At 40.6% G+C, this 25302-nt stretch overlaps 1 protein-coding gene across 11 annotated transcripts in view; it reads left to right on the forward strand.

Moving 5' to 3' along the window:
• nfixa (nuclear factor I/Xa) overlaps nucleotides 1–24119 on the forward strand; it is a 139390-nt gene extending 115271 nt beyond the window's left edge. For 8 of the 11 annotated variants that reach the window (XM_088418532.1, XM_088418535.1, XM_088418533.1 and 5 more), the window contains 5 exons: nucleotides 2498–2623; nucleotides 7153–7322; nucleotides 10003–10150; nucleotides 12182–12270; nucleotides 18000–24119. In XM_088418532.1, coding sequence (XP_088274658.1) covers nucleotides 2498–2623; nucleotides 7153–7322; nucleotides 10003–10150; nucleotides 12182–12270; nucleotides 18000–18014 — 548 coding nt within the window. In that variant the 3' untranslated portion in view covers nucleotides 18015–24119. The remainder of the gene's footprint in view (nucleotides 1–2497; nucleotides 2624–7152; nucleotides 7323–10002; nucleotides 10151–12181; nucleotides 12271–17999) is intronic. The other 3 variants (XM_088418539.1, XM_088418541.1, XM_088418540.1) reach the window with 1 other exon arrangement.
• Nucleotides 24120–25302: the final 1183 nt, after the last annotated feature.

Genomic DNA, 25302 nt, shown 5'->3' on the forward strand with positions numbered 1-25302 from the left:
ATAGTAGTGACTTTACCTCATGTAGCAGCAAGCAGCATTTTGGCAGTTAGTGAACAATTTTTCTAAGATGCCACATGCAGTTTTTTTTATATTTCCGGTTCAAGTTTACTAAACATAAAATTGAGAGAGAGTTACAATTTGTGTTTTTAAAACCACCATTTCCAGTTGAGGTTTACTGGCCAAATAAATATTAAACAGAGAGAATTAAAATCTGTGTATTTAAAATCACCACATATTTTTGCTTCAGTAATCCTTAATGGAAGATGGTCTATCAATACACAGAACTCATATTAGCATATCATTTGGCCACATAGCATAATTGCTAGTTATATTTCATTATTTTATCAAACAAAAAATATCAAGTTTTACATCACACAGTGGTATTTTTATTTAATCTTTTTCTTTTGCTTACTTTTTCTTTTGCTTCCTTTTGCTTACTACACACCTATAAAAATGTGTATTCTAAAAATAGTTTTTCATTGTTTTTCAAAAGATAAAGGGCATGGTTATGATATATTTATTGTTCTCTACAAAAATGACGAATATAAGCTTATCGATAACAATCTCTCTCGACACATTTGCCTTTGATATACCGCCCCCAGGTGGTTAAGGCATTTACACCAGGAGCAGTGCAATGTCTATTGAAGCAAAAACATGAGTCACAATGTTCAAGTCTATTGTATCTCAAGGCACCTCTGTACATCAAGTAATACATCTTGGCTGAGGAATAGGCCGGTATCCTGATGTTTTGGAAACTTCTTTCTCAAACACACCAGATTCAAATGATAAGGATTATTTTCAAGCCCCTTTAGAGCTTGCTAATTAGCTAATCATCAGAGAAACCGGGAAAACATGCAAGATACCAGCTCGCAAGGACTGGAGTTCAACACCTATAGTTTAGAATGATTTTGGAATTACATTTCTTGTTTTTTTTTGTTTTGTTTTGTTTTGGGGTTTTTTAATGCTGACAGTGGAGATTTACTGTACCAGTACTTGGTGTCAGAAGCAAGATCCGAGGTTGTCATGGTCTAGTCATTGTTTCTGGTCATCAGCTTCGACATTCAGGCGATATGTACTGCTAAATGTTCTTTTCAAATCTGAGTCATTCCCAGGCTTTTTTTTTTAAGCTTACACTCAAGTATCATAGAAATCACTATGGACTGTTGGTGTCGGAAGCTGCATGCGAGATTGTCTTCATGCTTGGAATGTTTCTGACAGCACAATACTCCCACATACTCCTGCTACAGTTGGGGGGGGGGCGCTTAATTTATGTCTGCCGAAGACATAAATGGTTCACACATATTCCCTCCCACCTGATTGAGACTTAACTCTTTCACACCGGGAGGGAAGGTTTTTGCACGCCCCCACACTTACCATCCACTTTCACACGTCTCCAGCTGGAGGAGGAATCATATTTAATGCCCTGTTTGATGCGGAGCAGCCACAAAAATAGATGACAAAACCGGAGCCCGAAAAAAAAAAGTTTTCAAGACCAAACATTATCATATCACTCAGTCGTCAGGAAGATTAGAAGAAACGCCACAATGCAAGAAACGTCTATTTTTTTTTGCTCTGTTTTTATGCCGTTACATGTGTGCGCGCCAGATAATAAGCATATGCAAACATCTTATGACATTCCGATTTCATACATGTCGTCAGAGCAACGCTTGGAAAAACAAAACACTGCTGCATTTCTCACAGGTTCTGCTTTGCTCTCTCCCTCGCTTCGCTCCCTCGCATATTTTCATGTCTCCCACGTGCTTGCCGCCTCTCTCTGCCTCCCACCGTCTCCTCTGTCCGTCTGCTTGTCTTTCGCACTCAGCAGCTGCTGCGTCCATACTGTACACTTTGTGCTATTTCTGAATGAAGCCCTCTTCTCGTGCGGCCAGCCTGTGGGTCTGGCAGCGGCCAAAACCGCAACTCGCTGACTGTGGCTGTAACGGTGGCCGCCTTTGGCGCTGGCACCTGAAAAAGGCAGAGAAAAGCCAAAGAAAGAGAAAGAAGACAGACAAAACATACAGTGGCACAGTTAGAGGTTATTATTGCTACAGATGTGCCTTGGCGCTCAAACAAAGGCGAGTTTGATATTGGCTTCGGTTATTTTTCCCCCCATTTTTTTTTTCCTTTTGAAGACGCGCTTGTAAAATACTGCCCGGCCCATTACTTCAAAGTTGGGAGCTGGGAATCCTCTATCGGAACGAGTTATTGCAGCGGCAGGAATAACAAAGAACTCTGATCTTTTTTTTTTCCTTTTGTAATTGTGATGAGGCAATCAAGCACCATCGAGTCCTCTGATTGGCTCATTTAAATTAACAGGGAATGGATTACGAGCATCCGTCATCCGAAATCAATGCCCCTTTAATACAAATAAAATAAATGTGGCATAGTAAAAAAAAAAAAAAAATGTTGATTAAACCCACCTCTCTTTTCCCTACTCTCCTCCCCACTTTTTTTTGTTGATCCCATTTTTTTCTTTTATATTTTTATTTTTTACCAGGACTGTCCTCGCCTGGTTCACTTAAGAAGCCGGGGAAGTTTGATTTCAACGCCCTGTCTTCCCAGAGGTCCCCTCGCATGGCGTTCACACACCACCCGCTGCCCGTGCTGGCAGGAGTGAGACCAGGTGAGAAAGCCCTGCCACCAAGCCAAGAACCCCCCCCTTCCCCGCCCCCCAGATTACGGTCTGAAAAAGAGAGAGACGGAAAGGGAGCTTTCACCCCTAAAAACTATAGGAATTCCGTTTCACTCCCGCAGTTGCAAATGCTGAGTTTTCACATGTTGAGTGTTACTGTTATATCATCACGGCTGCCTTAAGTTTTCCTCTCTCTCTCTCTTTCAGTCTCTTTATCCATACGTTAGTTTTAAACATCACCATTGTGCTTGTTTGTTTTAATACTGTCATTGCATGGTATCATTGCTGCATCCATGCCTTCGCCTTTGTGCTTATTAATCCAATTATCACCATCGATTTTAATGTTTGGATTGTGAATCTGTGGATTGAATGCTATATTAATTTTTTACGTTCTTATACAATGAAAGTGATATATGTATGCTGGATTGGACCTAATGCCACGGATTGTTTGTGCGATAACTACAGAGCCACAATAGCGAGCAGACCTCTGCTAACATACATTCATTGTAGTTCAAAGTTCATGCTAGTTGATGAACATATTTTTAATAATTAATATTGCAATGATAATATCGTGATGTGAAATCAGCTCAACCTTCATCAGGATCCACAACCCAATAAAATGTGTACTTGGTCCACATGCCACCTACCTTTCTGCAAAGTTCTGTCGAAATATGTCTTGTGATATTTGGATCGAACAGTAGGGTTTATAAATATACACATATATATATATATATATATATATATATATATATATATATATATATATATATATATATATATATATATATATATATATATGCAACAATTATTACAGATTTGTTTACATTATTGTTATGATGTTTTATGATTCATGTTTTTGCCACTTTTATTATTACTGAAAATGACATCACAGTTGCTCAGAGAATAGGTCATGATTCATGGCTCGTTGTGCTAACACAATATTATCTAACTCAGGTTGATTAATTCAAGACTTCCTTCATTTATTTTCTTATATCTGGGGAAAAAAAATACAAAGAGGAATTTGTAAAAATATTCTGATAATAAATTGCAGTTGCAAAATTAAGAGGAAAATAGGTTGCAATTAGATTATTTTCATTCTATAATAATAATACTAACAACGTCTTAATGTTTATTTCGGACTGGGTCATTAAAACAACAAAACTAGCCGTGCCCAAAGACTTTTGCATAAGACTTGTATACACGATGGGACAAATTTGGAGACAAAAATACCCAAATGTGAATCAGTCATCTTTTTTTTCACTCAACAAGTTCAGTCGTGTCCTTATTTCTAGATTTAATGAGAGCATATTTTCACAGAACGGCGCAGATTCCTTTAGTGTGTTTCCAGTGACGTCTTCTGATTGAGGCACAAAGGGCAAATTGTCCTCGGAGCATTTTGCTCCAATAGCTTATCCTACAAGGTTTCTCCATCTCCGCTCTGAGAATTCCCAACGTCCCTCCAATGTGAACTTTGCCAACAAGTCCCTGAAGGCTGGCGGGCTCACTTTTCAAAGGCATAAATACGTCCTCCGCTCTCATTCCATTTGACTCTCAAAGGCAACGGCTTGGTCCGCCGCCAAACCGCACCTACCATGTAAAGGTCATTTGCACTCAATGCCCTCGTGTTGAAGCGTATTGAATTTTACTTTCAGCTCTCCCTAAGGTATATTTAGAATATATGCTCAAGGACGTGCCTTCAACCACTAAACATGTTTTGCTCAGGCGTCCAAGAAATGAAATGTTGCATTTTAATTGAGTTCCAAATGAGAATTGAAGCAACTGTGTATCTGGACTGTTAGCTGAGTGCTTTAGGCGTAGTCGAGAGGCTGTAATGAGGCGATGTTTTGTGCTTGCGTTGGTTTGCAGACACACACGCGCACGCGTGTGCATGTGTAAATTTACACTCGTGTCTGCGCTACAATGGCTGCAGTCCAAATGGAATGTCCCTTCGAGGCCTCACTTCTATAAAGTGCCTGGAGGAAGACAGGAAGCGGAGTGAAAAGAAAAGATGTGAATACACAGAGAGATGCTTTGCGTAACCAAGGCCCACCTTGGATGCGCCCAAACGCGTCGCTCCTCTTGTGTAGGGTTAGTGTGAGAGTGTTCACGGCTAAGTGCTGGATTGTTTATGTCCCGTTGTTGGCGCTGGGCGCACATGGAGAAATGCCAGGCAGACTGCTGTCTGATTACGCTTGTCTGCAGAGACCGCCATTGTGGCTGCAATTACTCACATGCAACCAATGCGTGTACGTTGAGAACCCCGAATTTAAGCCCTGTGCTAACTCAAGCAAAAAAACAGAGATGGCCAAAGTACTCGCACTCAAACAATAAATAGACTTTGTAAAATGGACAAAACTGACTGGGCTCATTCAAAATCAAATAAAGGACAGACTTTACAATGTAGATTGTAGAGTCTTTCCACAATTCATCGTGGTTTTGACGTGTGCATGCCTTGTGCCATTATCGAAATCATCCATGCAGACGTAATACACCCATAAAAATTACTTATAAACAATGTTTACTTCCTTAAAGTGTGTCTGTGGTGTTCAGAAGACACAACATATACGGTTTATCAATTAATAACTGCATCCAAATATGTTTGTCCATTAAAGCATGCTAGAAACAGCTCTAGGTAATTATTCGCCAAGACAACATGCGCACAGCCATACTTGCCAGCAGGGGACAGAGACGTGGCATTGCAGGGACATTTGCGTATTTCCTTCCATTCATTTCCTAGTCAATGCTTCTCATTTAATTGGTAATTTAATTGGGAGTGTGATCTGCATAGGTTTCACAATTTTATTCCTTTCATGAGTGTTGACACTTACACATTGTGAGATTTACTCAGATTTATCAAAATTTAAGCAAAAAAAATTGAAATTGAATGGAAAATGAATGGAAGGAAAGACAGCTGTCAACGAGGCCATGTCACGTCTCCGCCCCCACCAAGCAGGTATGGCTGTGCGCATGTTCCTTCGGCCAATAATTTTTAATGGGCGGGAATGATTAATCAGCTGGCCGATTATGACACTTCAAACATCGGCCAAAAATAATCAACCGAATAGCCAATATGTTTCGAATATTTTAACCGTTTACCTTTATGTACTCTATTTCCAGTAGTTGTACACAAGTAACACTGATGTCATTATTTATTACACATAAATCAATACCATAACCTTGTATCCTCAAATATATATCATGAAATGCATTGAATGACTGATCAAATGATTAGGTGAGCGATACGAAAAAGTGATCTGGATTTCACAACTTTACAAACAACCTAAAATCACTATATCCTTGAAAAAGTAACAAACTAACAAAATACACAGTGCAACATAAATTAAGCATGTATGTGTTAAATATGATATCCATTCAACTAGACAAACAAAAGGATGAATGCCCTAATAATTTGATTAATTGCGTCACACAGCAGTCTGTCAACCAAAAAGTAACATATATGAAAATAATTAAGGTATCAAATTAATTATAGACATTATTGGTATTTTACTGCTGAAAACTGGCAAAATCAGTATAGTAACCTTTTATTTTGTTAACATTTGTATGTGTATGTGTGTACATTTAGCATTTAGCTACATACAGTATCATCAATATGTTTGAACATATTGACTCATACGGAGACTTGGTACTTTGTTTCTTCCCACCAATAAGAAAAAGCGACAAAGGCAGAAAGTTTGACCAACTTGCGTAGTGGCCCTTTGTGAGTTGCGACACACAAGAGACACTAGGTGACAGACACAATCACAGATGCTTGTTCACCAGCCTCCCCTCACCTAGCAGCTTGTCTCTCTTGTTCACTGTGCCAAATTGCAAGCACATTAGAATTGTAGCTGGCCAGACAGACACTGGAGGCTAGTGTGCATTTGTGTGTCAATGTGTATTTGTGCATGAGTGTGTGTATGTGTGTGTGTGTGTGTGGCTGGCTGGCTGGTTGACGAATGTCTCCAGGAGGTGCTTTGTGGCCATTTTGGAGCAGAGGGGAACTCCTCTGACAAGCTCCAAGCTACGGAGGGCAACCGCACAGCGAGGCTACGCCGCTGATTGATTACACTTCACTGACAACCAATCAAAAAGTGAAAAAAAAATACACTGTATGTTTGTGTGTGGCTCTTTCCTACCTCTGCGGTTTTGTGAGGCAGCAGAAAGTGAAAAAATATACACATGTACAGTGACTGAGGATAGTGTGTTTGCTTTGAAGGCTGAAGGATAACGTGAAGGGGCCAGATGTTGCACAATAGCCTACCACAGGCGAACGTCACAGCTATTTTCTGTGTCAGGACAATTATAGGCCCGAGCGGCAAAATTATACATAATGGCCGTTGCTTAGTTAGCATATGTCTTATTATAGGTTAGCGTGGAATATACTGTGTATCGTTCTGTGTGTATTGCGTGTTTATTATTTTTGCTGCAACAATAGAATGTTTCATTGTCGTTGAACCCAACTTTTGCTGATTTGTTTGTTTTCCACCCTGTTCCCGTCTGCTTCCTGGTCATCTCTGCAGGGAGCCCCCGTGCCTCAGCCTCAGCCCTGCACTTCCCCTCTTCCTCAATCATCCAGCAGTCCAGCCCTTATTTCACCCACCCCACCATACGCTACCACCACCACCAGGACCCTCTTAAGGAGTTTGTGCAGTTTGTGTGCACCGACGGCACAGGACAGCCAAGCGCACAGGTAAGTGGAGGAGGGGAACGGGATCAATGAAGGGTATAGACCAAAGGGCAAGACCAAAGATGCGCTCAGGAAAACTACGGAAAAGACTCAGGGCATCCAATATGTCGTAAGCCTTCTTTTTGAGATGGACTGGAGATTGAACATGGTGCAAAGCACGATAGCAGTACCAGTTCAAAGTTTGGAAACACTGTCTGATTCAGTGTTATATTTTTCATGATTCAAAAATTTCCTGAATTTTGCATGAACTTATTCACAGCCAGCTCAGTATAAATGGATCTTTGACGGCTATAGTCATCAGTTCTAGTGAATAAGTTCAATCTTCTGCAAAATAGTGTGATTCCTTCAAGTAATGCATTTTTAGTTTTTAAGATATGCTAGTGATTTTCAGTGACATATAGGATACTTAACCCATGTGCAGGCAACCCAGAAAAAAATGGATCTTTGATGTCTTCAGCAGTCAATGGCACTGATTGATTTAATAATGTTATCAACATTATGGAGAAATATGAATGGAAAGGCTTGAGAAACAAATAAGTGGTCATTTAAGCATTATATATTTGGGAGTTTTTTTGTTTTTTGTTTTTTGTTTTCCAAAGTAGGCAGGTTTTACCCAGATAACAGCTTCGTGCATCTTGGTATTCATTTCATCAGATTCATGATGTGGATAATGCATTATGGCCTGGTATAACTTTAAGTTCATAGCTGTGCATTTTGAAGCATCTGTAGTTTGTATTTTTCAACCTCCTAATATGTATTAATTTTTTTGACATTATATGTTTGAGACCATTTGAATTTGAAGGTGTTTCTAAACTTTTGACTGATACTTTAAAAAACTTTAGAATCATGTAACAACACCATTTTTGAGCTGAAATGTGTGACAATGGGTGTCAAACCTGAAGTTTGTTTAAAAAACTGCATAAATCCTCCAATCCATCATTTTAAAAAAGGAAACGTGAATGCAGTACTTGGCTGCATCCAGCAGAGGCGCTGATGATGCCTGTCTAAATGACTAAATGATGTGTAAAAACAGGGCAACATGGCGACAGCTATGGAATGTTGCACTACACAGACCTCCACTGTGGCACTACTTCTCCAGGCAGCATTATTCTACGCGGTATAAATTTGCCATGAAAACAAAAAAAAATCACTCACCCCAATAAAATTTTCAGGTATCTTTACATTTCCAACAACTGCATATTAGTGCTTTCAGTCAGGTCAGTGTGAAGGAGGATTGATCTCACCATCTAGATTTTTTTCATACAACGCCCCTATCCACTCCCCCCACCCCAAAAAAAATCAAACAGGCGCAAAAAAGTCAGAATGAAGATATATTGCAAAGGAGGGATTAGAGAATGAGAGGGGCCTCCTTTTTACTCCGAGAACAACCGTGTCGTCAACGCGGATGCCAAGGCTGCTGTTGTGGTCAGAGCCGCTGTGACCCCACTGTGTCATGGGAGGATGCAGTAAATGTAGCTCATGCAAAAGAAAAAGATCAGGCTGAGTTAGCAGCAAACCCACAGCGGGTCAAATTTAACTTTGTTTAGAAGCGCTCCATAAACGGCCATGGAAACACTTGGAAAATTACAGTCGCATTCCAGCTGTCATTCTATGTGAGGCGGCTGGACTCTGAACAATAAGACTAAATCTCTTTCAGGGAACGTTGTATTTTTTTACACAAAACCTGCTGCAGGATTAAGATTTAGTGCAAACGCACCGTTATTTTATGTACTGTCCTTACATGGCCTATAATACCGTTTTTTGTTGTTGGGTTTTTTTAGCAGAGAGAAAATATTTTTCGAATGGAACGTACCAATAATACGCACCTCAAAATGCTATTGAGAATGTTGAAATTGAACAGGTGTCCATGATTGGGTTGTTGCAAATTCAAGGATGCAAAAATCCTTTCCAGCCGGTTAAACGCCATTACTGTATCCAAAAAATAGATTAAGTTATGAGCATTAAGAAAAAAAAGACTAATGAATTCCGTTTTAAAGTACTTTACTGCTCTCAACCAATAGGGCTTTGAATAGAGAGGCACTACATTTGAAACGCATTGTGTCACTTGAATTAGTGATTTGATAAACTTTCAAAACCTGTACCATAAAATTTAAGAGTTCCAATGTGTTGGCGCACAGATCCCAATTTATTTTGCTGGTCTAATATACATGCTTAAAATGATGCTTCTTGGACTGTACACCACTACTGTAAACTTTGCCTTCATATTTTGACTCACTTTGCAACACATACAGCAACCTGTATGCTGATACTCCAACAAGCACATGCACTTTCACAACCTCTACACATTTTCAAATTACTAATTGATCAAATGGTACCAGTGCACTATGACATCAGCTTGTCTACTTCCTCCCTTGTGTAAAGATGTTCTACACTTTTTTCTTTTCTTATGTATTCCATTCTTTTTACAGTAGCCAGATTGTTTGAGCATTTTGCTGTTTGTGTGCGTGTGTGTGTTTGTGTGTAGGTGTGTGTGCGTGTGTCTATCTCCTAGTTGCTCTTGTGTGTAAGGTGCATACATGGGTGAGTGTGGGTTGTTGCCATCTATGGGTCAGCAGGTGCATATTAGTTGTCACTTTGGTGTTGTGTGCCTGTCAGTGTGTGTGGGGGGGAAGGGGGGGTTGCGTCTAGTCCTGCTCACCCTGTCTATATGGTCCGTCTGCAGCCTAATGGAGGTGGCCAGAGCAAAATGCCGGGCTCCTTCCTGCTGCCCCCGCCACCCCCGGTGGCACGCCCCGTGCCCCTCCCCATGCCCGACTCTAAAACCATCAGCACGCCCACCGACGGTGGACTCAGTTCCCCCGCATCTCCGTGTAAGTCACTCCCACTCCCCCTCTACAAACCCCCTCACGGCCCCAGTCTCCTCACAGAAGGATGTTAGACGCCAGTCGAAGCCAGATTTCCGTAGTTTCCTTTAGAAAGTCTAAGTGTATTTCATCTTATTTCCCCAAATTGGCATGTAGGAGTCCCCGGAGTCATGTGCCATTAGAACACAACTGGCTTTCTACATAAAACCTCACAGGAGTATTAGGATCACTACTGAGGCTACTCCTGTAGTTTTTCCTATTAGCCGCTTGCATTAAGATGGCTCCGACTCTCAGCAGCCCCTGGAGTTACACCATTTGAAGGAACCACAGTAGAAGGTCCAAAATGATTTGACGCCACGCCTTCGCCTTACCAGAGATCCACTTTCCATCACTTCTGTATCCCTTCCTGTCTCTCCCTCGCTCTGAGCTTCAGCTTCTCTTTTTCTGCTCATGTCTTTGCGTTCATTCCCTCCCGCTTCTTGGACTCCGGCTTCTCTCGCTCTCTAGTGTTGATTTTCATGCTAGAGCCGCAAGAGCCAGCGTGCCTCCAGCTTCTTCTTGTTTGCTTTTTTCTGGGTTTTGTTGTTTGTGGGGAAGAGGCTGGGGGAGCAGAGCAGAATAGTGCTGGGCCCCGTGCATGTCGCTTGTGTAGCCAAAAAAAGCTTTTGATCGTATTGCATAAAACATGCAGGGCAGGCCCTGCATGTCTGCTTCACAGAGGCAATACGCCCCTCTCTCATTTCTTTTTTTTTCTTTGCTTTATTTGATATATTCTCAGTTCTTTTCCCCTTTGTTTCTCTTTTTTTCCCTTTGTAGGGGAACAAAATTAGGGCAGTTGGCGTGGACTCCAAAAAACAACTTAAAAAGAAAACTAAAACCATCGTGCCCCAATTTAGCGCACCCAATCCCCTTGTCACTTTCGTACAGATCTCACAATAATTAAGAACTACAAACAACACAGAAATCACAATGTATGGAAAACACCCCGAACACAAATGAGTTTAGTCGTACACCGGGGGAGCAGGGGAGAGGAGTGTTGAGGCGTTGCTTGGTTGCACCCACACAGGTGCGGTGAAAGAGTCGGGCCATGGGAGAGGCACACCAGAAAGGGGCGCCGGACGGAGCAACTGGGGCACCTTCTCATCCTTTTTGTTTTGACTTTCTCTCCTCCTATCCTGTCGTCCTCTCCCTTACATTCCTCCCGTTCTCCGCTCTCTCCAATTGACATGTCATTTTCTTATTTATTTATATTGGATATAAATAAATAGCGTCCCGTTTCACCCTTTTTTGTTTCTCACTCTGGAGGCTGTTGTCACATTTGGGTTTTTCCTCCCACCTCCAATCCTCAGAGATATTGCAAGTGCGGTAATGAACACATGTGCGCGCATTTTTAAACGGCACCGTCACTGTCTGTTTTGCCCTGTCACACCTAACCCCCGCCCAGCCATCCGCACTCCCCAACAACCTCCCTCGAGTCGGTTCCGCTCGGCCACGCTGGAGTCCAGTGAGCACAACTGCCCTAAATTTGATCCTGTGACATCAGCACCCGGTGTCACACACTCCTCGTCAACCCGCTAAACGTAAACGGAGCGTGGATTGCCACCGGTGATGAATCCAGTTCTTCTGCCGGTCGCCCTATTATTATGTCGACAGTGGGTCCTCAGTGGTTTTGTATGATTACGGGCCCAGGGGCTGCTGAGGATCATTAGTGACTTATTTGAAATAGCTTCCTCATGTTAGCACTCTTCATTACAGACTCGACATCCCCTGTGCAACCACAGATTACATGGCTAAGTGAAGGGAAATAACAATTAAGTTGCCCGCAACATGAACAAATCATCCGTATGACTAAGAGAGCATCAGTCTCACCGGCCTTACTGTCTTTTCCCAATAGTTTATTTGACAGAGATCTATTGCCATGCAGTGAACTGCCGAAAATCTTCAAATGGTTGATGAGAGCATCAGACTCTTAGTGTGAGCTCGGTGTGTATGTGTTTGTGTCAAAGCATGTACACACTTGTCTCTCTCTGTTTGTAGCATACTCCACGCCAGGCTCCACAGCTCCCAACCGGTTTGTCGGCATCGGAACACGGGACAACTTTCTGAATATCCCCCAGCAGACTCAGGTACCCTGCCAGCTTCCCTCATTCAACTAACACCCACCCGTCCACCTCTGTCGCCTGTGTCTCCTCATCACTCGCCTCAAGCATGCACACTGGGACACTTGTGTGTCAATAAAAGGGACAAGCGGGCCATTCACAGCATTGGGGATATCATTAGTTGTGACGCGATTTAAGAGTCGGTCTTTCTTTCACGCTATTCTACAGTCCGAGATGTCTGGGCAATACTTGAGTTTTTTGTCTCGCCTCAAATTCATGTTAGGAAAGGGCTAATATGAAATGATTTGTCTTATTGCGTGCGTTTGTTTCCATGACATGTCATTCCCAGAATATTCACAATATTCTGGTTTTATGGAGCTTATTGACTGCATGAAAAAGTAGTCCATGAGGAAAATGCTAACGTGTGGCCACCGAGAATATGAACATAAGGGGAAGGGTTGCAACAATATCGTGCACCCGATAAGTCTTCCACAGATTGCGTCATCCTATTCACAACTATTAGAAACAAAACTGAAATTCATTCATTGCCATTGATGGTTATAGACGGCACAGATCCATTTTTACCTGGCTGGCGGCAAACAAATTCCCTTATTCCCATTCAAAATGTTCCAAAAGTTGTTTTATAGCTGATATGTTTCACCATTGAATGAATCGGGATGCCATGCATCTATTCCACCCCTTCAAAAGTTGTGTATTCATAAAGTAGTATCCTGTAGCATTGTAAGTTGAAAAATATATGGTTTTCATTAAATCAAATAGAATGGAAAGACTTAGTTTGCACATCATTTGCTGCATCATTGACCATTAGCATTTTGTTCCTTATGGCTTGCACAACATGCCCACCATAAGGGAGTATAGTGCAGCCCTACAGGGGGAGTAATTTTGGTTGTTTTTCGCAGAGGATAAAGCATATATGTCAGTTAGTATTTTGCCTGTTTACATGGTTTGCTACACCATTCGTGCCCCATTATCCATTGCTGGAAGAGTTATAACACCGCAACATGGATTAGCATTAAGCTATCAGACTTAGTTAGTTTCATCCAATACGAAACAAGTAGTTATCTTTTTTTAATGTTTAAGCTTCACCAGGAAATCACACACAGTATGGCTAATTACATGTATAGATAAATGCACATGTATCTTTTGGCATATAGTGGAAGAGCACGTTTGTTATTGCTACACAATATGTCGATGCAATTGCAAAGATAGATCGTTTATAATGAACGATCGACAATTTTCCGACCAATTCATTTAAATTGAATAATGTTCCTGATGATCACAAGCAGTTGGGGTTGCAAGCCCCTGAATTAGGACACGACTAAATGACACCTGTACTGTATGTATGTCCAATTCACTGTCAGCATGATCTGTTTTGTGGCATTGAGTCAGCCACCTTGAAGACTATGGCACGCGTCGTAGCTGTTTTGAATTTGATTGAATTCCAGTGTGTGATGCGTTCTAGGATGTGAATTTCCTCATTTCACGGGCTTTGATAAAAATGCACTCAGAGCACTTTTGTCGACCAGAATGATTAGCTCAGACGCGGCGCTTGTTTGAATTGACATCATAGCTTTCCACATCCAAGACATTGCTGTGAAATGCCCACAGGGGTGTATTATAATGGGCTCGATATTGGTCATCGGCCACCTACATTGATTTGCTTTGTGCATGTATGAAGGCCTTAAGTTTCAGTACCGGTTTACGGTTTCTGTTCCGACGGTAGCTTCCCTGCCGTGAATGTCAACAGCGCTAGTTAGTTAGAGCTGGACCAGTGTTGATTTATCTCCACAGTGTTGATTAAGGCCCCACAGTGTGTATTAGAGCAGCGTGTGAGGCCGCGAGTGCACTACATTGTGGTTTTCGCCTTGGCTGGGCTCTGCCGCTGGGCTGCAGTGTCTTGGGCCTCCTCCATCACCAACACAACTTTTCTCATTAGGGGCTAACCGCACCTGCCTGCAGCCAACTCGACTCCGCCGTCCTCCCTATGCGCACACATGGAAGCAATCCGCAACCCCGACTCGTCACCCTCCCCCAGCTCCGCTCGGCTGCCACAGCGCACCCCCTCCTTCGCTTTCCCCTCCTGCTGCTCCCTCCTGCGTTTTCAAGCTCCCCACCTGCACCACTCTTCCACAGATGCAGGCCTGGCACAGAGGGGACATTCAAACCCCGTCCAAATGTGTCTGAGCATGCATCGAACACACGCATGAACACGTAACCCCGTGCCAAAACTCTTGCCCCTCGTTTTCCCCCTCCCGACGACAGCTTACATCTGTTCAAGAGATCTTATTATGCTCTACAATCGCTTATTGAATATTAAAAAAAATAATAAATAAACATCACATTTCAGAAGAGCCCAAGTATTCATATCAATTGGTCCTGAGCCTCGTAGTTATAACAGGACATATGTCGAAAACACAACGTTTCTTCAATTTAGCTTTGTGCAGCTATATGTGACAGCAGCACAATTATAATCAAAATGCTAATCGTGTCATCACGAGTAGAAGTTATTCTTTGTTTAGAGAAAACATGTTTGTTTTTTTTATTGTACGACTTTTTAATAAATGATATGTAAATAGTGCAAGCTAAAACTTATAATACAAGACAAGACAAGTGTATTAATTAAGAATAAATGAAATAATAGAAAACAATTTATTAAATGTCAAAAGTTTGGAGACACCTTCAAATTCCTGCGCTTGCAATTGCATGATGATGTCAACACATTCAATTTATTACCTTTTCGAAATGTGCGGCTGTCACCTGAAAGTAATAAAAACATCCACATCATAAAGTTGACTGAGAAAACACCAAATGGCCATTTGCACAATACAAGTACCAAAATGGGTCATTTTATACAAAATAAAAGCGAAAATGTGCCCAAGAATTTGAGTCGAATTAACACAAATATTGGCCCTCTTTTGATCAATAATTTGGTTATTTTTTTGATGTGTAGATTATTTGTAAAACATATTTTTTGCTAAATGATTCCAACAATATTTGTTTATAATGTTAAAATGTTAAACGATAAAAGAACACTGAATTAAAGGGTGTTTCTAAACTTTTGACAGATTACTCATTTCGATGTATATTTTACCACGAGCTAACGGAATAAATAATGCTTATATCTTGTCACTTGCTGTGAATCTGAGAGAAGCCCCGACAACGGACGTTCGCACGTTCCACTTTTCACCATGATGCGTATCACTTTGTAATTTTTGCTATACGTATATATATTTTTTTCTCTCTAAGCATTACTCGCTCGTTTTAACCATGCATCTGCATCAAACACCTGACGTGAAAATTATCATTCATCTCCTCGTTAGAGAACAGCAAACAATATCTAAATGATAATTGAAGCAGGTCAAACTGAGTTAATCTTTCAAGTTTATTGTTTATGTATTTTATTCTCATGTTATTTCACTTAAAAACGTATACCTTCCGAACTTTAAACGCGTACATCCACTTCAATGGTCCAGCTTTAAGACTTGAGGCGTGGGTGGAAAAAAAAAGCGGTGTCAGGAGCCCTCTGGTGGCGAAATGTGAGAACTACGGACAAAGTTGACAAGGGTGCCCCCCCCCAAAAAAGCCAGGAACAGAACAATCGGGGGAGGGAAAAAAAAGAGCAAGGGAGTTAGTTGAAGCTCACTGCACTCCACAGTCACGTCTCGGCTGTCTGGTTGCTGCTGGCAACCAGACATGATGTCATAGGCTGTTGGACTTGGACTAGCAAGGGGGGGGCCTGGGGTCACTCTCCTCTGCCAAGGATTACATGGGGTGGGTGATTACAAAGAGAGGAAGCGAGTAGGGGGTTCATGTAACTGGAAGCCAGGCGGAGGAATCGGCTACAAATGCTAAAGAATCCGGGTTAGCAAAGAAGGGGGAGTATCAGTGAAACTTTGGAGGTTTGAACACAACTGTGTGACAAGATGGCCGCCTGATTTGCTGCACTTCCCAGGTCCAGGCCCGTGGAATGTGAGCACGAGCCAGAGCGCATTCGCCTGTGCCAAAACTTTCACTCGGAGAGGAGTCTTTAACCCAGTGCTGTTTAGTTTTTTATCAGTAGTCTGAAATTGGATCCATCTTTCAGTGCAATACAAATTTGCTGGCCGGCTATTTATAGCAGTGAAACCACACAAGTGTTTTTTTAATGAGACATAAAGGCTTGAGTCAGCCATCATTAAAACAGCAGTGGTGAAGTTGATTTTATAAGTTTTTTTAACTGTGTAATAGAGGGGTGTCAAACATATGGCCCGCAGGCCGGTTCTGGCTCGTAAATGGGTATAACCCGGTAGATAATTTTGTAATGCATAGTATAAAAAGGAGCTGATGTTTTATGATTAATAGTAATGTTCATATTTTATGATTAATACTGATGCTGTACTATTTTAGACATTATTAAAAAAAGAATAATAAATTTGAAGTTGTTGTTTTAAAATGATAAAAATATATAACCATGATTTTATTGACCCGGGACACTTGGAAATAGATTTTCCTCCATGCTGCCCGCAAGCTTAAACAAATTTGAGAACCCTGGTCTAATACAACTGAGTTTAGTAACTATTAAAGACGGGCATAAGAGAGTGCCACCTGGTGGTAAAAAAAATTTGCCTATTACATGAGAGCAGCTCGAAAACAGGCAAATGGCAAGATAAATAAAAGTGATGCGATTTTGAACTCACCAGGTTTAGAGAAAAGATGAACACAGAAAAATGTTTTCGGGTTTTTGATCATGTAAATGCTCTGAATGCTGGCTTCAAGAATGGAGCGGTCCAAATATATAAACCATGCTATGACTTTTACTTTGTCTCACTCACTGGTGAGGTTCTGGGGCTACTTTTTAATCCGGCCCATCACATCATTTTATGTGGCTTTTATTTTGGTTTCTAATTTCCAAATAAAATATCTTTTTTTTCATTTATATGGTAAGGGTATCATACATTTTATGTGCTCACAGTCGTAATGGCTTTCCGAAGCAAAATCATTATTACAATGTGACCTATGACAAAAATGTTTTTGGCACACCTGCTCTAGTAAAGTCTGATCATTTTCTTCACCTAGTTACATTAAATATCTGAGTTCACAGCTAGAGATTCCAATAAACAAAATAGAGTGACGCACCTTCACAAAGTCTCATTGGTTCATCTTTAGAAATACTATATAAAAATAATGTATATTTAATTAAGTTAATCTATTCCTGAGTGAAAATGATCCTGCAGAAAAATTGTAAAGCACATTATAATAAGAGCTGAACTTTCTTAACATTCATACAAACTGACATTGTGGTTTACAATACCTTTTTTTCACCAATCATGAATATTACTGGGTATTTTGTAGTAAACAACCTGGACAAAGACTTTAGTTCCACATCACATATCCATTTGGGTTCTGGGTCGTCATCACAGTGTGCTTGTGTCCCTTCAAATGCCTTACTTGTTCTTAGCTAATACTATTGATTAATTCACTGCCAATGATGGCTATAGATGTCACAAATCCATTTTAACTGGAAGGTCAGTGAATATGGTTTCTTATTCACCGTCATTGACAGCAAAAGAAGTCAACAATCTATTATAATTGAGCTAGCGGTGAAAGTTGATATGATGACATTGTTTGAAATGGAAATTCACGGCTCCACCGTAAATAGATTATTTGTGAGTGTTGAATGCAGTGATTGGATTTCAAACATGCGCTATACCAGTGAGATGATTCGTGACTAATTGTTTGCCTTTTCTCCTCCACAGTCTTGGTTCCTCTGACAAGGTCTTGACAAATCAACAAGCTAAAAGGGTGTCATGAAAATTAAAAAAAAAGAAAAAATCCAAGAGCAGACTGCTGACACTAAAAAAATGTTTCTCTCTGGCCCACATTGTACAAAGTACGACTTCAGAACCCCCACTTTGCCCCAGCCCACCCCACCCAACATGGCCACTGCCATCTAACCCAATTTGAACTGGAACTTTCGTATCCAGCCCCCCCCTTCATCTTCCCCCCGCAAATGCACGAGGCCTCCATGAGATGGAGTGAACAGACTCGGAATGCCAGGCACAACAAGAGGAACTGTCACACGCTCATCAAGGAAATGTTGGACAGGAAACACAAATATGGCAACCTGGCAATTGACCAATTTTTACATTTGTGCTTTTTCTTTAAAATCACTTTTATTTTTTTAACATTTTGTCGTTCCCACCTTGAAACTCCACACATTGGCACAGGAGGTTAAAAAAACAAGATGGCAGCCAGTGATCGCCACCTAAAATTGCGCGTCCTGATCTCAATGGTCTTTGCAGCGCGGGCAACTTTGATGACCACCACTTGGGTTCGAGACCACACACGCAGCCACATCCCTGCCCCGACCCCCCCAGTCTCTCACGCACCTCATTCACTCAGCCCTGAAGACCCATTGATTTGCGATTGGCCAATCCCGGTGACGCCATCAAATGGTGTGACATATATGCACTAAGTGGCTGGTCTTTTTTTTGTTTGTTTGTTTGTTTACCTGTCCAAGTACCAGGGCACCTATTTTTGTGGGGAGGAGAGTAAGCGTTAGCCAGTTGAAAGCATTTGAAAACACTAAAGGCTGCCTGTGCTCTTTCATCCCCCTCACCTATGCACTATTAAATCTCATTCGGGATGAACAGAATTGCACGTGGACAGCCACAAGGGTGATGAGGGAGCCAAGGAGGGTTTACAGAGATGTGGCTGTGCATCCGGGTCGCGTTTAACCCCTCAAATGCACCACACACATACACATGCAAACAAATACACATACACCCACCCACACACAATTGCAACCATCTTCCCTACAAAGCTGTCACACAGCCAATTATCTTTTTATCAGAATTAGGGACGGGCACAATAAATCGATTTATCATGTCTTGAAGCCTTTGAGGCAAAATGGATTGGACGACCTTCGCCGCACAATTTATCAAAGGAGATACATTCCACAACTGAGAAAGAAGACGTGAAAAACAAATGTTTTCCCCTCCACCACTTTTTAAATTCATTTGAATATTAAACCTTTTAAAATGAGGCAACTTTATCGATATAGCAGATTTCATACACAGCTGTGTATGCTTCACATACACAAAGTGCAACAATTAAAAGCATTTACATACAAAAACCTTAGACATGTAATTAAAAGCAAAGTAAAAAAGAAAAAAAGGAAAGGAAAAAATCTTTTAAAAGACCTTTTAAAGACCATAGCTTGAGGAATGACAAGCAAAACCTGATTGAACATGCCGTTAATGTATTCCGGATCCAAATTAAGATTCGACGTCTACTTGTTTCAAGTTGTTTGTCCTTCTTGTTTGCAGTAAAATTGACACAAAACAAAAGACAATTAATCTTTGCATATTTAAACAAACATTTTCAACCAAACCTCATCATTTCTTCCAACAAGGGTCCGCTATGCTAACGCTAATTTATATTGGGGAATGCCTTAGGCGGGCCATTGGAAATTAGCATAGATAATTCGGTAAACGGAAACCCTCAAACTACCAGTACTTTTTAATACAGAGCTCAGCAACGCATGTAAAGAATACATCAATCCTCAAAGACATATAAAATGAACATTTGAGGAACAAACAATACTGTCGCTGGCTAGCTAAGGATGTACAACATTGGTAGCTGATATACTGTACATCCGTGCCTGGCACAACTTCGGCATTCAAAACATCCAGCAAGGCATTCTCCTATCTTAAAATATGTATTTGAAAACAACTCGATTCAAGTAAAAGTCGTAAAGTGCCCATCCCTGTTCAGATTGTTTTTTTTTTTTTATTTTACAGGAAGACGCACACACACTGCATGAGCTTCATATTATTAGCTTTCATTTAGCTTTAAGTTTTTTTTCTCTGTGATCTCCACTATTATTACATTTTTTTATTTTAGGTTTTAATCCACTTGGATTTTTTTTTTTTTTTTTTGCATGTCATAACACTTTTTTGCCTTCGTCACTATATAACACGCTTCAGACCAGGACCAGATTTCAGTGAGTAGATGTCAACTGAACAGTAAAAACTTCTCAAAATCTCTTGCGCGTAACGACAGCACAGTAACACCAGCTCATCACACAGAATCACCTGCGTTGCTTCACCCCATAGCTCAGGCAAAGGAAACACACACACACACACACATACACACACACACGAACTTAACACCTTGTCATAACATGATAAAGGGAAGCCTTTACATTTGGTTCTCCAAAAACCGCCTTTATTGATGGTTTTTCCTCCATTTGAAATTTGTCTAAATTGACATTTGTTACATGTAAACTGTTCACATCAAAAACTTGTATCATGACACAATCCAAAATCAAAACCCGCCGTCAAAAAATAACTGGACTGCCTCACTGTTGGTTCTGTTTTGCAGGGATAGTAAAGACCAAGACTCCGGTCTTGGCCTCTCTAGTAACATTAGCTCTACATGATGTACTAAAACATATATCAAAACTATTAACAATAACATAAAAGTGCCTCTGTATTCCCTTCATGCAATTAGTATTCAACTTCAGGTGAGCATAATGCGAAAAACATTGGCCTTGACCAGGGTTTCCTAATGCAGCACAAGGCATATACTGTACAGTATGTATTGTATTCAGAGCCATCATTGTCAAATATTTTTGGAATCCATCATTCTTTTGATTATTTGATTAGTCTGACGTCATTTTGTTTTGTATTACATTTGAATACAAAACGATTTTCCTTCAAATCAACCAATTATTGTTATTCATTGGAAACTCTTAGTAATAAACCATAGCTCTAAATCAAGGGTTTCAAACTCTGGCTTGTGAGCCCAGATCCAGCTCACCACATCATGTTTGTATTTCGCAAAAGCAATGTTTATTGCGTCAATCTGCAGGATTCTTGCTGAAATATATAAAAAACTCAAATGTATGAATCCATCTATTGTCTATTGCCACTTATCGTCACTGAGGTCGCTGGCTTGCTGGTGCCTATCCAAGCCCTCTTCGGGCTGTAGCTGTGGGACACCCTGAACTGCAAACCAAACTCAGGAAATTTCAAATGGTCACATGTAATGAAAATCATTCCTTTGACAGCAATTATCAGTTAATTTGATTTTAAAGAGTTACATATTATTTTGTATTTTTTGCAGTGTAAGAGAGCAAACTAAATTTTTACCATCAGTATGGCCCTGACAGAATCTGCATTTATAGTGTGGCTCGCTTGGAAAAATTGTTTGACGTCGATGAACAATTACAGGATTACTAAACTAACATAGATTAATTTTGGCGTATCTAATTGCGTCCACGTGACGTAAATAAATGATAAAACAAATAAAGCAACAAAGTCAAATCAAGAAATGTTTTCCTGTTGGCGACTTTTATTCTGAAATCCCATTGCAATTTGGGAAACCCGAGTCTGGGCTCATCTTTTTCTGCAAACATGCTTTTGTAAAGACAAACATAGAGAGATAGAGATCTTATACATATATATATATTTATGATCTATGTATGATCCTTTTGATTTTTTCGCTACGCAAGCTGGTGGGCAGTCTAGTTATTTTCTGAAGCCTCCCTTCCCAGAATGCCCTTTGGGTAACCCCCCACCCCCCCCCCCCCCACCCCCCCACCTTCCCTTTGCAAGTCCGAACCCCAAAGGACACCACACACGTGCAGCAGCGCAGCGTTCTCACACCTTAGATAAACATGTCAACAAATTTTGATGGTAGGATTGAAGAAGAAAAAGAAAAAAAGTGTTTTGTTTTTTGATGGAAAGTATTATTATTGAGAAATATGTGTCGATTGAGCCACGTGCAATGCATTGGGTAGATCATTGTGTTTGTCTGTTAGAGATTTTTAAGAAAGCTACGAGAAAAGAGAAAAAAAAATGTATTTGTCGCAAGTCCATAAGCTCCGGGACTCTAAACTTAGAGGGCCACGATTTAAAAAGAAAAAAAAAATCCTAGTCTTTGTAAGTCGGGGGTTTTGTTTTTATTTCCTTTGTCTTTTTTATGTTTCTGTGTATTCATTTGTTTATATAAAAAAAAATATGCGGGAGGGCTGAAGGAAATTAAATCTACACGACTTCTCTATCAAGTGAAAACCGGTGCTCCTAAACACTATCAATTCCAGTCGCAATTATTAGAAACAAATATCACGAACAAAAAAATGACAGCATTACTCCTCTCTCTCTTTTTCTTGCTCTATTTGTATTTTTCTCTCGAGTGGGGGCAGAGGTTCCTGATGCAGTAAGCATAATTGAAGCTAGGCAATTTTTTTTTGTTTTTGTTTTTTTTACCCGAGCGCTGCCTAAAACTCACCAGCAGAAAACCCCAAACATTGGCCGCAACTGAAAAAGAAGACGTCCCCTTGAGACGCACTAAAAGTAGAACGCGGGGCCAAACAAACGCGACGAGACCGTGTTATCCTTGGCTGCAATGTGAGCCTCTTTTTGGAGCTGAGTCCCCCCTCCCCCCGCCTCTGTATATGATTCTTCTAGTGCTTGTGCTGTAGTGTATAGTTTCCCAGCAGTTAAAGGTTGTCCCTTAAAAGTGCCTTTTGTTCACAGACTCCATTTTGTAATTCAATATTTTTGTTTTCTTTCGTTGTTTTTCCCCGAGTGCCGCGCTCGCGCATAACTGTATGGTTTCAAGCGAACCATCATCGTTCCTCCCTCCTCTCCCTTATATCAACATGCTGAAATTTGCATTCAGATATAAAAAGTGTGAATTAGTTCTTTCTTGATAAATGATGGCAAAAAAAAGTGTCATTGTTCCGCTGTTGCTCTTTTTTCCCTCCCCCTTTCTCCATTGTCTATTTTCTCTTCGACACTCGAGTAGTACGTAAATGTGTCCGTCACTCTCGCTCACTGGCTCGCTCTTTCCCGCTAAAGGGCGGGACCAAATAAAAAAAAAATATTACTGCGATTTTTTTTTTTTTTTTTGTCTGAGCAGAATGCAGTTAGCTCACATGTTATTCTTGTCTGTAATGCTTCACATTGTATCTCGCCATACCCATCACTTCTGCTTCTCCATTCAACAGCTAATGTACGTGAACAAATGACGCTGACGGGCTTTTGGGGGTGTCCTTGGGTGGGTTTTTAGGAAGGGATGAGCGTCTTCAGGGGGGATTTGGGGATGCAGAAAGTGGAATCAGCCGCTTCGGGAAGTTGGAACTGGGGCTGCTCGGACTAGGATAAGAGTTTGCTCTTTTGTTTTGGTTATTTATTGTTTGGCTTTGTTTTACTTCCCCCTTTTTGTTTTACTATAATTTGGATTATTATTTTTTTTTTTGTAATATTTGCTTATCAGGGTATGCTGTGTTTAAAAGCTCTTTGAGGACAGGAAGCCTTGGACTTAAAATGAAAGCTACAAGCACCTTATTGCCGGACTTATCCAGCATGAGGTTGAAGTGAAGGGGCTGGAGGTGCATTTTCCACAAAAGAATCTCAGCTAAGTATTATGCTACGTTAATGGCGGGTTTTACTCAGTTATACCCTCAGCAGTATTAACTACTTCAAACACACCACCCAGATCTACATGAGATCATAATCTCTCCAAGTTCCACAGTTTTTTGTTTTTTGTCCCCTTCTGCCTCACCTCATGCTGGACAGCTCCAGGTCTGTGTTCTCTCGTTTAGTTTGTTTTCTGAAGTGTGTATGGTTACTGGTGTACCAGGCAGCAGCCCCCTCGCCTCCCCCCCACTACCACAACCACCATCACCACCCTCCTTTTAGTCCCAGCTCCTCTGCGCCTCTGTCTACGCACCACTTCTTTGTGAGAACACCCCCAGAGCTCTAGGTGAAATGCATGTGTTAATTACAGTTTCTTTTCCATAAGAAGAAAAACGCAGTTTGAGAAGAGCAGCACCTGATTGAATAAAAAGGATGTTCTTGACTGTACTGATCGGAGTCACGTGTCTTGATTTGTTGTGCAGCAATACATTAAACAATAACAGGCACAGTTAACCCGTTAAATGACAATGGTGAGCATGGTACAGGACTAAATACTCCAAAGGTGTGAATGTTTGTCTATAACAGATTTTTTTTCCTTGTATTTTTTCATTCAAAGTGTACATGAAGTTACAGGTTGCTTATCAAGGCCATGTTAATGACGTGTGTAGCTGACCAGCACATTTTGTGATGGTGTGTGCAGTAAAGGTGTCAGAACACATTTCAGTCTCCTGATAACATTAATAACAACACAACACAGAGGTCAAGAGATTTGCACTCCACCGAAAAAAAGGTTACACTCTCAACAATTTAATAATATACACACAACTAACAATATAATTTTTAAGACTGCAGTTGGCTCATGATTCGTTCAATGACCACTCATATACAGTAGTCAGACATCTCAAACATCCATCAAAAAAACTCAATTTACCAAACAGCAACATTTATTGCTTGAACACATTGAAAGGATAAGTCAAAACATTTTCATTTATTTAAAGCACCAAAAGAAAAAAACAGTTGCAAGAGCAGGCAAAACAAATGTTCTCAGAGATCACTACAGTGGCACAACGCCGGAAACATTGCTCTGGTTTTTTTGATGTAAGGCTCATAGATCATAATTTTTGGGGAGAGATTTGTCCAAAATCTCACTCATAGTGCTGCTTTAGATTAAGGTTTTAAAATAAAGTTATCCAAAATAATAGTAGTTGGATAAAAAATAATAGTAGTTGGTCATTCATTAACAAAACGTACTGAAGAATTTTACAAAACTTCAACGATTGTTTTTTTTTTTTTTCCCTAATGAAACATCAACTCAAAACTATTTGAGGGATCATTTGGGGATGCCATCAGGGGGGCTGTATCGCTTTTACTGGCATTTAGCAACTCAGAGGAGGGAAGCAGGAACATTTCAAAATTAAAAAAAAAACATACAAATGTGCTGACTCCTATATGCCAATTGTCATTTTCTGATTATTTACAAAGACATAAGTCAATTAGAACATCTATGTGCGATTACTGCTGGCAAAGCAGAATCTGCAAACTCAACAATATAAATGAAGGGTTTTGTTTGAGAAGACAATAAAGACAAACAGAGGCTACCCAGATAAAAGGACAACCATGGATTAACACT

The sequence above is a fragment of the Hippichthys cyanospilos genome, chromosome 7, assembly GCF_059441005.1.
Source record: "Hippichthys cyanospilos isolate Australia breed blue-spotted pipefish chromosome 7, RoL_Hcya_1.0, whole genome shotgun sequence".
NCBI classification, from domain to species: Eukaryota; Metazoa; Chordata; class Actinopteri; order Syngnathiformes; family Syngnathidae; genus Hippichthys; species Hippichthys cyanospilos.